Source organism: Lactuca virosa, chromosome 6, assembly GCF_052849685.1.
Source record: "Lactuca virosa cultivar CGN04683 chromosome 6, Lactuca_virosa_CGN04683_v6, whole genome shotgun sequence".
Taxonomy (NCBI): Eukaryota; Viridiplantae; Streptophyta; class Magnoliopsida; order Asterales; family Asteraceae; genus Lactuca; species Lactuca virosa.
This window is the reverse complement of record NC_136431.1, coordinates 258,454,745-258,475,938: the sequence shown is the minus strand read 5'-3', so window position 1 is coordinate 258,475,938 and position 21,194 is coordinate 258,454,745. Positions and strand designations below refer to the sequence as shown.

The window sequence follows — 21,194 nt, the reverse complement described above, 5'->3', positions numbered from 1 at the left end:
TTACATGTGATTTACACGTGAATCACATGTAATTTACATGTGAATTACATGCGATTCATATGTGAATTATATGTGAATCAATTTAGATGAATCCACACATTGAAAAAACAAAGCCTAATCATCTTCAAAACCATGGATAACTTGAATAAGACTGAATTATTAGGAGAAAACCCCACTGAAGCACCCAAAAATGGCAGTGTAGTTTGGATCAATAGATAGAAATAGCATCAAACTTTGAATCTAAAAGACCCAAAGCAACACCTAAAACTGCACCTAAAAGTGACAATGAACTCAAGGAAAATAGATGTATATGGAAATGAAGTTTGATCTTTGAGTATTATTTTTTGCTACAAAAACTCCAACATAAATATATACAAGTATACAACTGAATGTTACTGTAACAAAAACAAAGCTTTCTACACTATACAATCAGAATAAGCACAAATTTTACAAAACCATCGATCAGTTAGTTTTTTCAATCCATCAATGAAAGGTTGGAGAAATGAAAAGTTCAAATCCATAGACCTTAATCAGAGTGGTTTTTCTATATGTGAAGTTATCAACAGTAACCATACAAGTGCATATGCATAGCTCATTAGGAAAACACAAATTTAAAAGTCACAACTTCCTTACATTCATCCTATTCCAACAGGAATTCTTCATCGAAATCAAGTTATTTCCTCATAACTTGAACCAAAACAAACAACGCATGAAAATGAATCAGAATTCAAAGAATTTTAGCTACACATTGTTATAGAAAACTTAGTTAAATCCACACATTGTTACAGAAACCTTAGTTAAATCAATCAAATATGAAGAGTATCAATTTAGATGAAAGAAGAGAGATAATTCTACAGATTAATCGATTTCATACCTAATTAAAAACTGAATAATACAAGCAGGTATGGATTAATGATACCTGATGATCGAAGTTGAGTGTATTCACGAAGCAACTTTGATTAGATAATTTTGCCACTTCTATTCCAAACCAACTGCAATCGATAAGGAATGAGAGACATCGACAATGTTTTAGGTCAAATCAACGATTCAGAATTGTGGAAGAGCAGATGCGGTCCGACGATTGAAGACGATGGTGAAAATGACGGTGCGATTGAAGACAACCACTTTTATTCCAGATATACGGTGGTAGATAAGGAATCAGAGATATAACTAGCGTTTTAGGGAAAATCAACGGCAACGAGACAATTGGTGACTCACAGGAGTGTGGAGGAGCAAAGGTGGAGGTGATACACTTCGGCGACTGAAGACGACAATAAGAATGAGACGAGATGAAGATGTGTGTGAGATAGATAATTGGTGCTTTAAGGAGAGATCGACTGAAAGGTATTGTAAACCTTTGATTTATCTGTTTTCATCTCTAAATCTGGGATAAAGATGAACATGAGGGAGAGAGAAAGACGGTGAGAGAGAGAGAGAGAGAGAGAGAGAGTTGTAATTTCAAAATTAATTTTGATTAATTATTAGGTATTTAATTTTTATTCCTTAACTACCCTTGTAATTCATTGTAAAAAGTCAATGTTACCAATGAAATTGTTAATAATTACAAATATGTCATGTTTGATCTACAATTAAAAGTTTTGATCTAACGTTCCACTTTTAGTTCTCGGGTTATCAGGAAACTATAGGTTCTCAAAGAGTAAATTACACAAATCGTCTCTCGTTTAGGTGCCAAAATGCACGTCAATTCCCTATTTTTAAAAATTAACTCGGACCGTTCCTCGTTTAGTTAAAAGTTGCATTCTTCATCCCTCCTTAGTTTAAATTTACATGCCTAATACCTCACGAGACATGAAATGACTATAATGCCCTTATCAATTTTATTTTTTATTTATTTTTAACATTTCTCATGATTTTTAGATATTGAAAAATATTTTAATTAAAATTGTGGTCCATCCAACTTTAAACCAAAAATATTTTTTTTCCTTTTATGCTGAATACTTAACCACCGGCACCACCACCGGAAAATGGTGCACCACCGAAAATGTGCACACCCACTCCTTATCGTCCTCTCCCGATAAGCTCTTCTCCAAAAATCAAAAATCAAAAATCAATAATCTGAAAATTGTAACCCAAATGATTCTAGAAACTGAAAATTGTTTCAAAAATCTCAAAATCGTTCTAGAAATCAAAAATGGTGGTCGATCCTTTTGAAAACCTAAAATATACACATTGGTGTCTTTCCCTCTCATCTCACTTGATTTTTTCCTAAAACCCTTGACCCTTTATCGCCATCTGTTTCCTCATTCTTCTTCTTGATCAGTGAAACACAAAACAAAAACACACCTTGTGTGTGTTTGTTAATGCGAGAGAGAGAGAGAGAGACAGAGACAGAGAGCAAATAGAATGTCGCCATCGCCACCCGTGCGCTAGGGTTTTGAGAAATCGGAAGGAGATGTGTGGTCTCAAATCGAGAAATTTGGGGGTTCATGAAGGATTTCACTTTGGGGGTTTCAGATAATGCATCACCACCACCAATAATCTCTTCTCATGTCGTCTATCGCCACCCCAGTTAGAATTCGACTGGTGGTTTTAGGAGGAGGTTATACATGGTGGGAAAGAGGTTGTACACGTAGAGGATGGCCATTGGTGGAGACGATCTGTGTTTAATCTGGTTCTCTGATTTGAATCTCCCTTTCTCCAATGGACTTGTGACCTGGTCCGGTGAGGGTATGCAGTGAAGATGACGCACTGAAGAAGAAATGGGGGGACGGAGATGATCCGTTTAAGGGTTTTGAGTCTTTCTTTTATTAAAGGAAATAAATAATTGTTTTTATAATAAATAATTAATAAATAACAATTAAATGGAAAATAAATCATAAAATAAATAAATAAGGGCAAAATTGTCTTTTTATGTCTGGTGGGATGAAACACACAACTTTTAACCAAACGAGGGACGGTCCGGGTTAATTTTTGAAAATAAGGACTAAACGTGCATTTTGACACCTGGACGAGGGACGATTCGTGTAATTTACTCGGTTTCAAATGATCATCTCTCTCTCTCTCTCTCTCTCTCTATATATATATATATATATATATATATATATATATATATATATATATATATATATATATATATATATATATATATATATATATATATATATATATAGGGTTGAGATCGGTTGAAAACTCATAGTTTCCCGAGAACCCGAGAATTAAAAGTGGAGCGTTGGATCAAAACTAATTCATTAAGGACATGATCGTCATCTTACCGATCTCATTTAATGTTTAATTTTTTTTGTTATTGGAAATATTAATAAAAAGTTCTAAAAATTAACATAATAAATCAAATTTCAAAATTTATATAAAAAAATGGATATTTTTTCATTTTTTAATTGAAAAATAATATTTTTTTTAAAAATTTGCAATTATTTTTTTCAAAAAAACTGCATTTTTTTCAAAAAAAAAACTGCATTTTTTTAAAAGAAACTGCAATTTTATCAAAAAAAAATTGCATTTTTTAAAAAAAAAAACTGCATTTTTCTAAAAAAGTAAATTTTTTAAAATCAATAAATTTAAAAAAAAAACTAGAACATTTTAAAAAAAAAAACCTAATTTTTTTTAAAAAAAAAAATTAACGTTTTAGGTGCATATATACATATTTTTCAAGTACATATATGCATCTTTCTTATACTATAATATTCGTAAGTAATCATATAAAAAATTCATTTTTATTTAATAATCTATAAACACAATAATAAAAGTATTTTATTCGATACAAAATAAAATATAAAAAACAAAAAATACTACAAAATTTTAAAGCATTTTCATGTTTTCGTGTCAAGATTTCCATATTTTCTTTACTTTATTATTTTTCACCTCGTCAATATTTTCCACAAATTCTTCCAAATCTACAAGAAAAATAAAAAAAAATTGATTAATGCAATAAAAACTCACAAAAACACATGTGTGTATATAGACGCAATTCATATGTGATTCACTTGTGATTTGTATGTGAATCACATGTAATTCATATGAAATTTACTTGTGAGTTACATTTGGTAATTCGTATGTGATTTACTTGTGATTTACATATGAATCACATGTAATTCATATGTGAATTACATATGATTTATATGTAAATTACATATGAATAACCAATAACTCATATGTGATTCACTTGTGATTTACATGTGAATTACATTTGATTTACATGTGAATCACATGTAATTCATATGTGAATCACTTGTGTTTACTTGTGAATTACATATGATTAATTTGTGATTTACATGTAAATCACATGTAATTCATATGTGATTCACTTGTGATATATTTCTAAAATGAAACAAATTAAAATAAACTATATGGTTAGAAAAAATAAATAATTAAGATGATTTACACGTGAATTACATGTGATTCACATGTAAATCACAAATGATTCACATGTGTCACAAGTGATTCACATGTAAATCACAAGTGATCCATGAAGCTCAATATAGAAACAATTAAAATAAACTATATGGTTAGAAAAAAAATTAAGATGATTTACATGTGATTCACATGTAAATCACAAATGATTCACATGTGTCACAAGTGATTCACATGTGAATCACAAGTGATGCACATGTAAATCACAATATCTGATAAATGGACATTTTATTGCCCATCTTTTGAACCCTGAAGCTGAATTCTGAATTTTAGCAACATTTGTAGATTCATGTTTGTTAGCAAAAACGTAAAACAGATAAAAAAAATCATACCTTCATTTCATTAGTAGATTCATGGTTTAGTGGAAGTCTCTTCATTCGACAACAACACAACTTCAGCCAACTTTGTTCCATTCTCATCTAAATCTTTTTAATACAAATGATTTAATAAGAAGAGTTTTGAGTTTAACTTTATTCCATGCTGTAAAAAGTGAAAAGAAAAAAAAACACATGTTGATTCATCTTCTTCAGTATTGGTATTTTCCTGATTATCAGTCAAGCTCTCATCTACATTAAAATCATTGACTTTGACCTCTTGTGAGGCTGCAAGAAGCTCTTTAATAAGTTTGTATCCTCTTCTTCTCACAAGGTTCGCAAGATCTTGCCTATATAGTAATGTAAGAACAAAAGAATAATTCAAAAAAATTCTCAACAAGTAGAAGCCATTTCCATAAAGCATATAATTTTCTTTCTAATGAAATGTATGTTTTAATACAGTGTGAGGATAGACCTGAAATCAAATGATATACAGATTTCTTAAGCCAATATGATAAATTCCCATTGAATCTCCATGATTACCCAGGTAAGAAGTGATTTTCCTTACAGAAAAATTTATAAACACCCTCATATCATGTCACAGCTCTACTAATTTTTTTTGACTGATTCCTACTAACCATTTGTTACTAAGGATGCAAGCAATTTCTAGTATCAGGAATGTTTTCCATGATAAGTAAAGCATACATATCAGCAGACATGTATTCAAGTGCAGAACAAGGAATTGGAAATAAAGAAGAGTAATATAATGCTACAGAAACTAAACTTGTCATGGTGCGAAAGCTCCTTCAAAGAAGGAACATGTCCGTCAGGAAACCCAGCATCAGACATAAATTCCCGTAAATCGTTGCAGAGATCTGCATTGGTCCTCGCCGGTTTCCTACTGGCAACTCTAAAGCACAAAATTCGTTTAACGAACCTCGAATTAGGTAAAAAAAATCAACACGAACAAATACATACAGAGACACATGCAATTGAAAATGAAGCAACAAATTGCAAACCTTGTTTCATTCGGTGAAGAAGCACAATCTGTGACGAGGAGGCAGCGGCGGTGACGGACGCCGAATTGACAAAGGCGAGGTTCTGGAGCGGCGGTTAAGAGGAGTTTGTAAGAAGGGAGGAAGAAGTGAGAGTGAGTGAGGTGCAGGTGCGTCGCCATAAAGGAGACTCAGGCATGGATTAGATCAATTGATCCATGGAACGAAATCGATCAATTGAAACGTGATATATGCAGAAAGCAAGGTAGAGATTTCAAAACTTTGAAACCTGATATATGCCCTAGCTGTCATTTTTGGATCTTAGGAACCGAACAAAAACTAGAAAATTCAATGATCAGAAGAAAATTACCTTCACCGTGTGATTAATGATGAATTGTTGATGGTCGATGGAGAGGGAAAGAGGCTGATGTGGAAGATCTTTGACTGGAAGAGTAGTAGACCGATGTAGGGAGGAAGGAGAAGAGATCGTCAATTTATAGGAGACGATGGCGATGGTGTAGGTCTTACAGGAGGTGATGGCGGTGATGTGGTTTCTAGGGGAGATTGACGAACTCCATGGCAGTCATGTAAGGGTTTACAGAGAAATCATCCACCAGAAGGTATCATCTTCAAAACTTGGAACAAGGCGTCTGGATTGACGTTCTCTAAACAGGGTCAATATCTATATCCCTAAAATACCCCCAATTCAATTTTGTTTCAGTACCCCCGTTCATTAGTTTCTCATTTATTTACAAAAATGTCACAAAGCATCTTGACCATCCTTTTTTTTTGATCTAACGAATGACTTTTAGTTCTTGGGTTCTCGGGAAAATATGAATTCTCAAATGTTCCTATATATATATATATATATATATATATATATATATATATATATATATATATATATATATATATATATATAGGGTTAGGTTCATGTGAGACGACCTAATTTTGTGATATATATATATATATATATATATATATATATATATATATATATATATATATATATATAGGGTTAGGTTCATGTGAGACGACTTAATTTTGTGAGACCGTGTGACGCAATCCTAGCCACTCATTTAGCAGATAAAACAAAAACATTTTTAAAATGCAAAATAATTGAAAATTTTCGAATTTTTTTTCCAATATTATTTTCGAAATATATATTTTCCAAAAAAAATAAAAAAAATACCAAAATAAATAAATAAAATACATTTTTTTACATATTCTAATAGAATATTAGAATATTCTACATATCTGACAAATCTAGTAGAATATTCTAACATTCTAAAAATCACATTAGAATGTGTACAGTGTAATATTCTATTAGAATATTTCACGTATTTTAAAAAAAAACGGTAATTTTTTTTTATTTTTTTATTTTTTTTAGGTAAACAAAGTTCCGAAAATAATAATTAAAAAAAGAATTTTTAGATTTTTCATTTTATTTTGCATTTTAAAATTATTTTTAGATTTGGTCTCACGGTCTCACAAAATTAACATGGTCTCAAATGAACCTATATATATAACACGAGAAGAAACACAAAAGTTGGGAGCTTTTGTCTCTAGTTCAACCAAAGAAGAATTAATGGCCTCAACGGATATCCAGCGACACTCTCGCCGGAGCAAATCTTTCACGTTCTCAGACTCGATATCCGATGATTCTTCTGTCACAACTCCTATCCCATCCACTCCAATTCGATATCTTGGTATCCCCTTTTCTTGGGAGCAATTTCCCGGAATCCCGAAAAAGAACACATACAAGAAAAGCAATTTAACTCAGCATCTCCTCCCCCTGCCACCATCCAGTCACGCCACCCATCAGTCGCCGACGATGAAGAAGAGTAGCAGCAGTCAGAATTTCAGAAAAGACCCGTTTTTTGCAGCCTTCATCGAGTGTTCCAAAGATAAAGAATTCGAGGTCAATGGTTTAAGAAAGAGCTCAAAGCTTCCATCCGTTGACCGATCTGGATTTGTGGTGAGTATGTATTCTTCATGTAAAAGAACGTGTGCTGTTTCTGAATCTATTGTTTTCCGGCGGCGATCGTCTACATGTTATTTGTAACGACTGATACAGACCAAATTAACCGTCGGTAAAATAAGCCAACGATTTGATTAAGGTTTATGTCTTTAAGTTTAATAAAAAAATGTTCTTGTATTTTTATCCTTTGCATGTATATATTTGAATAAAAATTGTTTTCATCCAATTGATATCTTTTAGCAATCATACGAATTTTACAATAATTGTTTGTTTTAAGTAAACATAAGAATTGAACTAAAGGAATAATCACATAAATGACCATCAAAATGGCATATTATTTAATTTAACAACTTTTTAATGAATTTGTAAAATAACCACCATGTCTAAATGAGATTGTTTCGTAATAATTTTATTCCTAATACTAATCAATATATTTTCGTATTCAAATTTTGAAATTTTGATTCGAATTTTGTATGTCCACTTAAAATCGTATGACTTTATTCCACCTACAAATCCACCGGGAGGGAGGGGGGGTTGAGAGAGAGAGAGAGAATGTGCAGTTTTTTAGGCCAATAATCAATGGAGTTAAGTGTTGCATGTGGAGTAACAGGGGTTCACGTGTTCATCTTGTGAATTTAACCTTCTTTTTTCTCCAAAGGTAAAATCATATATATACATATATCTTTAAAAATAAAAGATATATATTTTAAAAGGTTAACATTGTTTTTCGGAATAAAAAGCAATATATCATTTTCGATATTCTACGTTATTTCTACGGGGTCGTCATACTTCAAGGGTACTAAACATCAACACTGATCAACCCATCTATCCTATTATACACGAACAAGGTAAGTAATGTGAAAAATAGTAACTAAATTAAAGTGAAGAGTTTTACAGAAACACCATGACATATATACCTTAATCGAATGAAAGATTTCAGAGGTTCGTTGCAATGCTTTCAGGTTTAAGGGTTGACAAAGCCAAAGGTGTCCATATCTTATATTATACATTCTTTTTGAAACATATCAGATATTTTATAAAAGGCCCAACAAATTAAGTGATAGATAAGAAACACAATACAAAGCGGAAATAGCAATGATGGGACTATACAATTAACCCATACTTTTAAGTTTAGTGTTTTTTATTAGACTGCGAACCAATCTTATCAAATAAAATGGTTTTATTTGGTTTATCCGTTCCAAAAGTTCAAACGTTTCAAAAGTTGCAAAAATCCGTAAAGTTGTGAGTCATCTTCTATGCATTGTGTTTAAGTACGAATGATTTAGTGAAGCTATGAATCTTAAATTATATTATAGTGATCGTTAATAAATAAATTTATTAGGTGTTTAATAAACAAGAACAAGATCTTTTTACATGATACGTTTAAATCAATATTTAAGAGGAATATTTAAATGGCATGTGATGTTGTAAAATGCATGTGATATTTTGTATTATTGGGTCACAAAAAGGGTAGCAATTTGACGATAAGCCATGTGGGACAGGGCTGCCAACTTGCGAGTTGCCACTCCTACCACAACACAAGGACACCTCACAATGTTTAAACAATATGATTAATTGTTAAATGTTAGTATTTGTTATTTGTGCATGTCCTCTCGATTGCTTTTAGGATCGACAGAACATCAATAAATCATAATGTTTTCAAAGCAAATAAGTACAGATGATTTTAACATAAAACGATGTTTAACTTTTTAGTGTTTTTCGTTTTATAATTTTTAGGTTTTATGTTATTTTATATATTATAAAAGCGTATATCTATTTTTATAGATTAGAGGTTTTATGTTATTTTATATATTATAAAATCTTATATCTATTTTTATAGATTAGTTCTATGCAATGCCATCAAAAATAAAAGTTCTAACTATCAAATAGTCTGTCAGATAAGACCTTTTCATGTGAATGTGGCCATGTGGGTGAGGTATATTTCTAGTTAGATAAAACTTACATGAAAAGTTATTTTTGAAGACCATTTGACAGTTTCTAACTATTAGATCATAGCCCTCGTCACACACATCCAAGCTACATTTACTTTGTCCATCACACTACATCATAATTTTCACTAAAAAACAAATAATTTAAAGAATAAAATACTAGATTTTTTTATTTAAAATTAACATATTCCATTTATTTTTAATAAAAAGGAAAATTACATATTAGGAAAAAATGTTACATTAATTTAAACATAAGGAAAATTACTACAAAATTTAATTTTCATCTTCAGCATATGCATGTCACCACGGAAATAATTTCGGACAATTACACAACTCATACCAAACATTGATATACGAAAAATGTTTATGGTTACGTTGGATTTTTGGTATTGTTCTAGCATCGCATCGATGACATCAGATCCGTTACTTTTATTTGGATGTGTGTTTTTGAGGTCGTTCTAAGCGCCGTTGAATTCGATTATTTTTAACCTTATATCACATCATTTTGACGAACGCTCGTCAAGATGTTGATAAAGAAATTTACTCATTCCATCGGGTGGAAGTAGCTTAGAATAGGTTGTCACCAATGTTTCTCTGCGTTTGAAGGGGTTTTCAGACACCGGAATCCAAACATAGGCTAAAACGGTTTCTTCATTTTCCACCTAAGGTTGTTAGGTTTGAAAGTTTGATGGTTTTAGGAGTTGTTCCATATAGTAGGGAGTAAGAAATTGTATATGAATATATTGTGGTTTGTGTAGTAGAGAAAGAAAAAAAAATAATGTGAAAATTAGTAAATTGGGGTTATTTATAGGAAAAATGTTCAATGTTCTAGCCTTGAAAATCTACCCTCTTCAATGTCATTCGCCCGTTGCATTCTGTGGTAAACACCACAAGAACAATGATTGTGTTGATGGGGATGGTGTGCATGGCTGTGGTGCACATGTTACCTGGCCACAAATAGCTCTCGTGATGAGCATACCGTTCGACCCTAGTTAGTTTCTGACAATATTTAATTTTTAGTAGTTTTCGGTTTTTAGCGTTTATGGTTATGTTATTTTACATTTTTCAAAAACATCAATCTAATTTTGACAGAAAGTTCTAAACAAATAAAAACTATAACTTTAAATTTTGTCAAAAATACCTTTGTCTGTTTTGAACTCTATTAAAAGAATATATTTTTGATTATGTTATTCAAGCCGTTCATTTTTAGGCTGCTGCCGCCAGCCATTAGTTTCTTTATTTTGTTAGACTTAACAACTACATTGGAAGTTTATATAAATCATCCTATAATATACCCTTTTATAATCCAAAGAAAATAGAATTTTAAAGTCTATGGTCAACAGAGTTTCAATGCCCATCACGTCAACTATTTTGGAGGGTGGGAGTTGGAGTAGAGTTTGGTACTTGTATTGTAGTCCACCACCACCACCATCATGATTTTAAATTTTAATAAGCAAATGTTGTTTGGTTGTACTACATATATAGGAAAACGAATAGTAGATGGATGTATAAGTTTTACCACACTTATGTGTTTATGAAAAATGTAGAAATTTTTTTAAAGAACTGTTTTAATTATTTAAAAACACTTGACATTTTAACAAATAACTATACAGTTAAAATAATAGTTATGATAGACTTATTTTTAGGGTGTTGTTATTCATATCGATTAGTAATCTCCAAATAAGTGGTATGTGTTTTTTCGGCATCTGGAATTATCTTTACTCTCATACACAAGCAAATAAAGACAAATAGATTTTAATCGCTTACATTTTTATAGTCTGATAACTTTATAGGGTAAGCAATTATGCTTCGTTTGCGCATTTGATAATTTTTTTATATATATGATTATCATTCAAATCATCTTAGATGTTCAAAAAGCGCAATTTGCTCGCCAACATCTTGTCTAACTATTTCTCTAATGGTTTAATGACTTGATATGGTAAAAACTATAACATGTGTACACATTTGATCTTTTTTTACACGGTTTACTGTGAAAGTAATTTGTTCCATTTAAAAATATATTGTTTTGATTACTGGTGTTAGTTTGATTTTGGTTTTCAAAATACAAATCCAAATATTTTAAATTGGATTAATTTTGATATGAAGCATTTGATTTACAATTTGGTTTGATCGATTTCAATTTGGTTTTTTCAAAAGTCAAAATTTGAGAGAAAGAAAAAGGAAAAGTTGAAAAACTACAAATATAATTATCAATCCTTCTATTTGTTTAAACATTGACGACAACTATTGTTTGCTTTTAAACTTTTTGACATTTAAAATACACAAATTAAAGCAATTGTTTATAAAACATCTAAACAAATGGTTTCATATGTTCGAAGGAGTTCGTTAATTGATAGTTTTATTGACTGTTCTTATAATTAATTTGTGTATTATAATAGAAAAATAAGTATTAATAGGGAAGCCTAGTTATTAAACCCAATTTTGACAATTCCTTTGTAATTATTTGTTAGCATTTTTCTAACTTTAAATACTTGGAAATTTCAGTTGTTCAAAAAAAATGAAAATCATTGCCAACTGTTAAAAGAAAACATATATTTATTTTGAAAAAGATTTATGAAGGTAGGTTTTATCAAATAAAATTAGTTAAAACTAACATAAGAAAAGAAAAAGTTATTTAGATTATGGATTCTTGATGCTTTTAGTTGTTTTTGTCGTTATGTTTTCCACTAATACTACATGATGTATCACTCATTGTACTACACTTTGTTATATTGCACTACTAGACACTATGCGTCATTCGTTCGGTGCATCTTCCCCTCATGTTCTTCATGTTCCAATTTTACTTTATTTTTGTACTTTTCATATTCTAACTTGAAACCGCTCTATTTAGCAGTGTTTAATCTCAACGGATCATCACTAAACCATTTGATTATGGTAACGATATAATAATATGTTACCAAATTGATTTTTAATAATAGATAATCCACTAATATAATGTTATATTAAGAGTAGCATATGATAAAGAGAAGAGTAAATTACACGAATGGTTCTTATGGTTTAGGATAATTTGCGCGTTTGGTCCCTAACTTATTTTTTTAACTCGGAAGGTCCCTATTGTTTGTTTTTGTTACGCACTTGGTCCCTGTCTTACCTAAAAAGACTATTTTGCCCTTGATTTTTTAATTTATTTAAATAAACACACCCCTAACCCCACCCCACCCCCCTCACCTTACCTTACCCACCCCATAATTTTTCCCTATTTAAATAATAGTCTTTTTAGGTAAGACAAGGACCAAACGCGTAACAAAAACAAACAGTATGTACCAAGTGCATAACTAAAACAAATAATAGGGACCTCCCGAGTTAAAAAAATAAGGGACCAAACGCGCAAATTACCCCATACCATAGGGACCATTCGTGTAATTTACTCTAAAGAGAAAAAGTGTAGTGTCTTATCAAACATCTAAAATGGCAAAAACTTGGGACACTTACGTTCCCTACTTGTATAATGGTATCCTTGAGGACCTACTATCATTTAGAAATATCCCAACAAAATCCAAAATACAATTGCCAACCTTCAAGATCACCACACACATCAAAGATACACCAAATAAACTTTTCCGCTACACGTTAAACATATATCGATAAAAAAAAGATATACGCAAAACGCAATAACTCAAACGTGTCGAGTGTCGATTATAACAAATGTTAAATGAAAAAAATAACAACATGCTTTCATTAATTTGTTTATAATAACATCAAACTTTCATTTCTTCATATTACAACATTTCACTTTGCATTCAACCCTAAAATCACAAAAGCAGGGGTGGTCCACGGTGGCACCGGCAACCCCTAAGTTTTCCGGCCGCAGTGGAAAATTTTTCGAAAATTTTTGAAAATTTTATTTTTTCTACTACCGTGCAAACCCCTAACTCTCCTGTGCAACCCCTACTGTAAAATCTTGCGTCCGCCCCTGCACAAAAGAGCACGAAAACGTGTCTCTATCCTTACCTTTTTGGATTGTCCAATTGACAGTTTCAGTCCAATACACATCAAACACACACATCAAACACAGTACAATCTGTCTGTCTAACAAATGGGCGCTAAATAATGTGTACAAATATTTTATATTATTTTGTATTTTCACTATATAAGTTCAATGAACAAACTATATTAATTACAAGTTACAAATAAAAGGTATACACTTAAATTACAAAAATCTTGAAATTAAAACCGAACCCAACACCGAGTGCAGAGTGCCATACAATCTCCTTTACAATCCACAATATAACCCAATACTTTTGGATTACGAAGAAGCAAATTCTTTAATGATTTTCCTTTTATTCCCCATAGTTTTTCAAGAACTTGAATATTCACCTTCACCTCATTTTCAAGGCTACACCCAACAACCTCGGGAAATTTCTTGAGTATTTTTGAGATATCATCGTCTAAAAGACCTAAACCCTTTAAATAATCCAAAATGGCATTAATTTCTTCGGTTTTTGGTACAACTTTTTCACGTTCTTCACCCCAATAAGGGGAATGAAGAAACCCGAATGCTTTTCCTAATATTTTATCCTCCTCTTCTACTGTAAATTTGAATTGTGAAAGAGATTGTCTACAAGCTTCCCATGTCTTTGTATCTTCCTCAGTTAAAATTATCTCTGGAGTTCTTCGAGTTGATTGTATTTTCCATTTTGTGGATGTGGTCAATTTAGTTGTTAAAAGTTTTTTATTGTTGCTAGGTTGATAACTGTGTGAAAATTTTGCATTTGATGAGTATGATTCAAGATCCAGCTGAAAAAAAAAAGTAGTGATAATTTAGGCCTTTAGGGTTTAGACTTAGATTCAAGCTTTCATATATGAAAGAAAATTGGGAAACAAGCACTAGAAAATAGAAATGAATAAAGCAAAAAGATTCTTTTTTGGACCATTTGTAAGAGATTGATATTCCAAGGGACCAAAACTGTAATTAGGTCTTTTCAAAATCTACCTAGGTATAAAGTATAAACTATGAAGCAAGTGGAGAATAGGAGGAGGAAAACTGTTTTTCAGAATAATACCTATACAGAAGACTAAAAAGTAAACCATGTGAATTATTAAAGCTCGAAAAAAAGCATGATAATCTTGGGCCATAGAAGAAATAATGGGCCTAAGATCACCACCACTAACCATAGTGGACCAAACAGTCATACAAAAAAAAGTCAACAGCCTGATGAGCATATGATGCAATAAGGTTTAAAAAAAAGTCTCCTCTACATTAAAGGTGATAAAAGTAAAATCAAATTTATTATTGTTTCATTATATATGGATGATTTGCTAATTACAAAAAGTAATGGCAAACTTTTGAGAAGACTGATTTAGGAGTAATACTTACTTTTTAGTAATTAGGAAAAGAGATAAAATTAAAAATGGAGAAATGTTCATCTGAGGCAAGAAGGATGCACAAAAGTATTTGTTGATTAATAAGTTGAAATTTCCATTTCTAATAATCAACACCCTTAATAGGTTCAATAAAAATGCAAACTTGGCTACAAAAATCCTTTTGTTCTTCGTACTTAATATTAGTCTTTCATTTTCTATAAGACTCCCAAGATTTAATATCAAGAAAGCCAGATTAGGAAGTGTAGTAGAGCATCTAATTGCAACCTAGCAAGAGAATGAATACTTACAGAAAAAACAAAAACTTTTCCAGAGTCAATGGTCAATATGGCAGAAGGTAAAGAACTTCCCAGCATTCCTGCATGATTAACAGAAAAATGAAGCCTAATCAGCTGCATAATCTAGCCTAACTACTCCAGGCAGAATAGATTTAGCTACTCAAACACCATTCAGTGATCCACACAAGACAAAGCATGGATCATTTCTTTAAAAGACAAAATAACAGGCTGATAAAACAGGCTAGCCTTAACATGAATCAACGAGTCAAAGTGTGTATCACATATCAGTTATCACAAAGTCTCATACAAACATAGATGGAATGGTGCCACGTGGATAAGTCAAACCTATGAGGATCATGATTGTCAAAGTTCCTTCAGTTACATCAAACGCCAATCCCAATATGAAATCTCACATTTATCGATAACTTTCATGTATCAGACGAGTTGCTTAAGTTATACCATAGCACGATTCTATTTCTATAATAATGCCAACCACAGTATGCTGTACACTTGTAGTTGATTTAATGGTATTACTAACTCAAAGGAAGCCACTATGATTAGGGTAAGAGACTTCAATTAATAGTCAGCTCCTTTGGATTAGATTATTGGAAAACCTAATCGACAGTTTGAGAATAAATTTTAGGGAGCTGAAGTATGCGAAAAGCTGCAAGAAACACATAAAGGTAGAATATAATCTTGAGTGAATAGTTAGTTGTACCTGCGGATGTTTGAGTATGATGGGAGGGCTTGCTGGTGGTGGTGCGGTGGCCGGTGGTGCCGTGTTGTTTTTGTTGCGGAAGCAAATGAAGGGTGGGGAGTTGGGCTTAAACAAAAGAACAAGAAAAAGATGAACAGTATTGTGCGTCGCTTAGGAACACACAAAAGCCACACAAAATTTTCACGCGGTTACTTTGCTTTTTAATCGGGCTTCAAGTCTCGGTGGAGACATAGGTGGTTATTTAGGAATATATTAGTTAGTTTGCCGTTTCAAAAAAAAATCGGGGATAACCTATATCCTATATAATCTAATCTAAGTAACAATAAATAAATAAGTGAATTACAATAAATAAATAAGTGAATTACACAAATGATTTATATGCTTTGGGATAATTTATGTATTTTATCTCTAATTATTTTTTTAACCCGGTCGGTTTTTTAAACTTTATTTCATTGTGTATTTGATCCTTATTATAAAAAGACAATCTTACCCTTATAATTTAATATTCGGATTTTTTATTGCTTATTTGTTATTTAAAAAATATATTTATTAAAACAATCAATGTGGGTGTAACACCCGGTTTTGAATCGCTTCATTATCCGCGGCTGCGGCTCGATCATCAGTTATCATAAGGCTTGGGATCTTGGGGAAGAAAGGATTTGGCCTTTTTTGGATGAGGGTGTTAAAGTTTAAGTGATCCGAGTGTTTGATGGTGTTTCGGAGCCCAATGGCATAATCGTAATTTGTTAACTTATTTCTTTATGAATTTTGGGTTTTGTTCGGGAGTTTTAAGGCTATGATGGGTTGCTAGAAGTGTAGGGTTTCTCGTCACCTTTCTGTGGATATAAAGTTCGTCGGAAACGGACTTAGATCGAGAAAGTTATGGCCTTCAGAGTGTTTTAGGGTTTAAGAGGGGACCCTAGTACGTGGAGCGTACCAAGGGAGTACGCAAAGCGTATTGTTGCGGAGGTCAGTATGCTTGGCGTAAAGTGGTGTACGCTTGGCGTACTGCGAAGGGTGATACGGGAGTGTGAGGCCTCGTATGATGGGCGTACAACGGTAAGTAAGGAAAAACCCTTTTTTGTGTTGTACCCTATATAAAGCTTTATGTTAGTCTCTTGTCATCATTTCTAAGCCATCCTCCATGCTCTAGAAACCCTAATTCGACCCCTAGCCCATGTTTGGTGATCTTGAAGCTCTTGTGAGATTTTATGGATGGTTTTATGGATCTAGAAGAAGAAGGAGAAACTTGAAGATTTGTTCTTTGAAGGAAAGCTTTGAGATCCAGCATTTGCATCTCCTTTTGGTGGCTTGGGATATATAAAGTCCAAACCTTGCCTTTTCATTTCATGGATCTTCTTCTTGGTTCATTTTTTGGTCATTTTGACCCTTTTGGTTGATGAGTGGGAGTTAAAGTCGTTTTTGAAGCTTGAAATTGTAGATCTGGATATATCATGGGTTCCTTGGGCATAAAGGTGAAAACTTTATGGTAGTTTTGGTTCCATGCATATATTAAGTCAAGTATTAAGCTCCTTTGAGCTCTAGAGTCCCATTTAGCCATGCATGCACATAAAGTTGGCAACTTTATGTGATTAAGCACCTTGGAGAAGTCAGATCTGAGTTTGGACCTAAGTCTTAATGGATTAAGTGCTAAATTGGAAAGATGGCTACGGTTGGTGAGTACGTTGCGCGTACAAGCCTTCCATGATATACGCTGAGCGTACAGGCTAAGTACGCCCCGCGTACTCGGCAGACGTGGGCTTTTTCGTTTTGGGCTTTGGTTTGGGTTTGGTTGTGTTGGGTCATGTTAGGCCATCTGCATTTTTATGGTTAGGCTGTTGTGACTTGTTGGACTTTCGTGGATAAAGGCCCACGAAAGGAATTGGGCCCAATTTGGAAAATTGGGCCATATTTGGGCCTTAGATGTTTATTTTAGATTTTGGGCCTTTAGTCATCTAGTTTGGGCCTCGGCTTTGGGCCAAGCTCGAGGAAGGGTAAAAAGGTCTTTGACCCTAATTTGGACTCATAGTGTGAGTCAGGGGCCAGATGTTGATGGGTTGTCATTGTGGTATTTGATAGCACGTGGATTTTAGCAGATCTGCAATCAGAGATTATTCGTGGGACAAGCTGTTGATAAGGTGTTGTCCTGATATTGGCGGTTTGAGGATCTGTCAGCCAGCAGCCAGGGATCATCTATATGATTCGACAGTGCGATGTGAGTTTTCCTCACTGTTCTTGCGGGTCGAAGGCACCAATGCCGGCCCATTGGATCGATATCCTATTATGCATGTTGTTGTGCTGTTGTGATATGTTAGATCGGTATCCTGGTAGATAGGATGTTGCTATGCTTAGTGATCTGTAGATCTGTTTGACTGGATGTAGACTGTTATATGATTATCTGTAATATATGCACATGTTTGGTTGGTGGCTGAGGCTTCACTGCTTTGTGTGTAAGCCAACAGGTCGGGGCATTCCAACCCGATGCTTGAGGGCCTAGGGTATTCCATCCCGATGATGATTGGACCCATAGTATGTTGGCATTCCAACCCGATGGTGGAGGGGCCCGGCGTATTCCAACCCGATGGTTAATTGGACCCATAGTATGTTGGCATTCCAACCCGATGGTTGAGGGGCCTGGGGTATTCCATTCCGATGATTGATTGGACCCGTAGTATGTTGGCATTCCAACCTGATGGTTGAGGGGCCTGGGGTATTCCAACCCGATGGTTGATTGGACCCATAGTATGATGTTATTGTATATGTGTTATTTTTTTGGGTGTTGGTACTTTGGGGGAACTCACTAAGCTTGTGATTACATTTTTGTTTATAGTTTCAGGTTCTTCATATGATTCGTGGCAAGGCGAAGGCGTGATCGTACACATCCTTGGTTTTACAACGGATTGGATCTTAGGAGACTCTGATTTTAAATCACGTTTTGGAGACAATGTTTTTGTAAACATTTTTATCAGTAAATGGGTTGTTTTGAAAAGTTTAAATTTGTTGAATTTTCTGGAGTGTTACAGTGGGTCCTACTCCCCTTACTTCCCTATCTCTTGCATGTTGTAACATGCACCCTTCTCCCTGTCTCCCTGCCGACTCTGCCTCTTTCACCCTCCTCGTCGTCGATTTGAATCTTCTCCTGTAACGTCCCAAAAATATAAAGTAAAAATTTCATTTTTTAAATCACCACAAACCATTCAACCATTTGTTCAAAGGCAATCAGAGTATAATGTGTTTCAAACATCAGAGTAAAAATCATAAATCAGTGATGCGGAAATAAACTTTGGGGATGCAGCATGATCAAGTCGAGCCCTTCCCTTTGGAACTATAAGTACCTGAAACATCTAACATAAAAACCGTAAACACAAAGCTTAGTGGGTTCCCAAAATACCACATATCATACATATAACGGGTTTATTTCAACCTCGAGTGAAGGCTATGAGCCAAATCATAGTCTTACAATCACTCGTTGTCATGAGCCAAATCATGGTCTTTCCTCGTAATGTCAAGGGCCAAATCCTGGTCTTACATACAAGTGTCAGGGGTCAGATCCTGGTCTTCCATATAATATCAGGGGACAAATCATGGTCTTTCATACAAATGTCATGGGTCAAATCCTGGTCTTCAATGCAAGTATCACAAAGACAACTACCATCCTACATAGTATAGTGAGAAGACTCACCTCACACTCGAATCGGATCAACCAAATTCCTGTGTTTGCTGCTTTGGAGCAGGCTCAAATGACTCAGTACTTGAGCATGCTCAAGACGGATTTTTGTTCATTTGTGTCTACCGAGCGATACAATACCCTCACCAAGCTTTAGGTTGTCACGAGGAGGCGAGAGATTGAGGTAGAGACCCACACGAGGGAGCAACGTCGGGCTCCAGATCAATCCCAGCCTGCAGCGAAGTGGTTCAAGTCCATCGGTCGGAGTTCGGGATCAGTTGGAGGGAGACGCATATCATTTGTATGTCACAGGTGTGGCGAGGAGGGTCATTTTGGAAGAGACTGCAGGCGAAGTGAGCGAGTTTGTTTTCATTGAGGTTAGAAAGGCTACATCAGAGCTCGTTGTCCTTTTCTCATTTTCGGTGAGGTGATGAACCCTACACCCTTAGCTTGGCAGTTACCCGACGGTCGACATGGGACGACCGGAGTCCCGAGGACCGAGAGTTGAGTTGGCAGTTCTTCTCTTTAGCAATTGTGGTGGTATTGGCATTCGTCTGTAATTTTTGTATATGTTTCAAAGTTCAGTTGTAATCTTGAATGATCATTTAAATGGAATTATATTATTTAGCTTTGTTTAAATTGATTTCTTGTTATGAATGGATTAATTATCCTTGTCCTCAATTGTATGTGTGTAACATTCCGTTTAAAATAAATAAAATTAAATCAATAAATAAATAAAATAAATGAATAATAAACCCTAAAACCCGTCACCCTCATCTTGTACCTTCATTTAAAAGAGCATCCTCAAACCCTAACCATATAACCATTTTGTTCGGCCGCCACCCTTATACCCCTCCCTTCTAGCCGCCGCCACCTCCACTGTTGAAGTCGGAAACCACCACCTAGCGACCGTCGCTACAACTTCGTCGACGAGATTGAAGGTCGACGTTGTGGTTGTTGTTGTTGTTGTTCTCAGTCGCACATTCCTTCCTCCAATTGGTCGTCCGCAACGCCGCCAATATCGCCGTCTGTTGGCGTTGTCGTTGCCGCTGCTTCATACTACCGTTCCTCTCGTCGTCTCTCCATCGTCGTCCTCCTCCAAGATCGACGTGCAGCCGCGTAGTGGGTGTTTTTATGTGTGTGTGTTTCAATGGGTGTTAGTTCCCCATGTGTGTGTGTCACTGTTGCAAGTCGGGAGGCGTATGCGCGTCTTGGCTGGCCGGAAATCGAAGAGGACCACCATGGCAGCCAACCATGGTGTCTACCGCCCTTAATGCTTTTTCTGCTACCACCAACCACCGTGTGTGGGTGGTTGTGTGTGTTACATAGTGTGTGTGTGTGTGTGTTTTTTTTTAAGATGGGATATTGTATGGATGTTCTTGGCTGGAAAATCAAAGAAAACCCGCCACCACCACCACCGTGAGGTGGTGGTTGCCACCTTCTGTCACCGTCTGCCACCATCTTGGTGGCTGTATTAGGCATTTTTTCTTTTTCTTTTTGGTGTTAGTGTGTGTGTGTGCTGTAAGAACTTTTATGTGCTTGGACTGTTGGATTTATCAC

General features: G+C 34.2%; 2 protein-coding genes across 2 annotated transcripts; one reads left to right on the top strand and one right to left on the bottom strand.

Moving 5' to 3' along the window:
- The first annotated feature begins 7,286 nt into the window (after positions 1 to 7,286).
- Positions 7,287 to 7,763, top strand: LOC145122473 (uncharacterized). Its single transcript, XM_079058073.1, has one exon. It carries the CDS (start codon positions 7,287 to 7,289, stop codon positions 7,761 to 7,763), a length of 477 nt encoding a protein of 158 aa, XP_078914199.1.
- Positions 7,764 to 13,700: 5,937 nt separating this feature from the next.
- Positions 13,701 to 16,123, bottom strand: LOC145118494 (Mitochondrial transcription termination factor family protein). Its single transcript, XM_079054197.1, has 3 exons — positions 15,968 to 16,123; positions 15,262 to 15,329; positions 13,701 to 14,386 (listed from the first exon to the last, which is right to left on the bottom strand). Exons 2-3 carry the CDS (start codon positions 15,325 to 15,327, stop codon positions 13,817 to 13,819), a joined length of 636 nt encoding a protein of 211 aa, XP_078910323.1. The 5' UTR covers positions 15,328 to 15,329; positions 15,968 to 16,123; the 3' UTR covers positions 13,701 to 13,816.
- Between the last annotated feature and the right edge of the window lie 5,071 nt (positions 16,124 to 21,194).

Bases quoted from the DNA above. Each gene is read 5' to 3' on its own strand.
- LOC145122473 (XM_079058073.1), top strand. From the start codon at position 7,287: ATGGCCTCAACGGATATCCAGCGACACTCTCGCCGGAGCAAATCTTTC.
- LOC145118494 (XM_079054197.1), bottom strand. From the start codon at position 15,327: ATGCTGGGAAGTTCTTTACCTTCTGCCATATTGACCATTGACTCTGGA. The intron at 14,387-15,261 runs GTAAGTATTCAT...TTTTTTTTTCAG, and splicing joins GAAAAGTTTTTGTTTTTTCT to CTGGATCTTGAATCATACTC.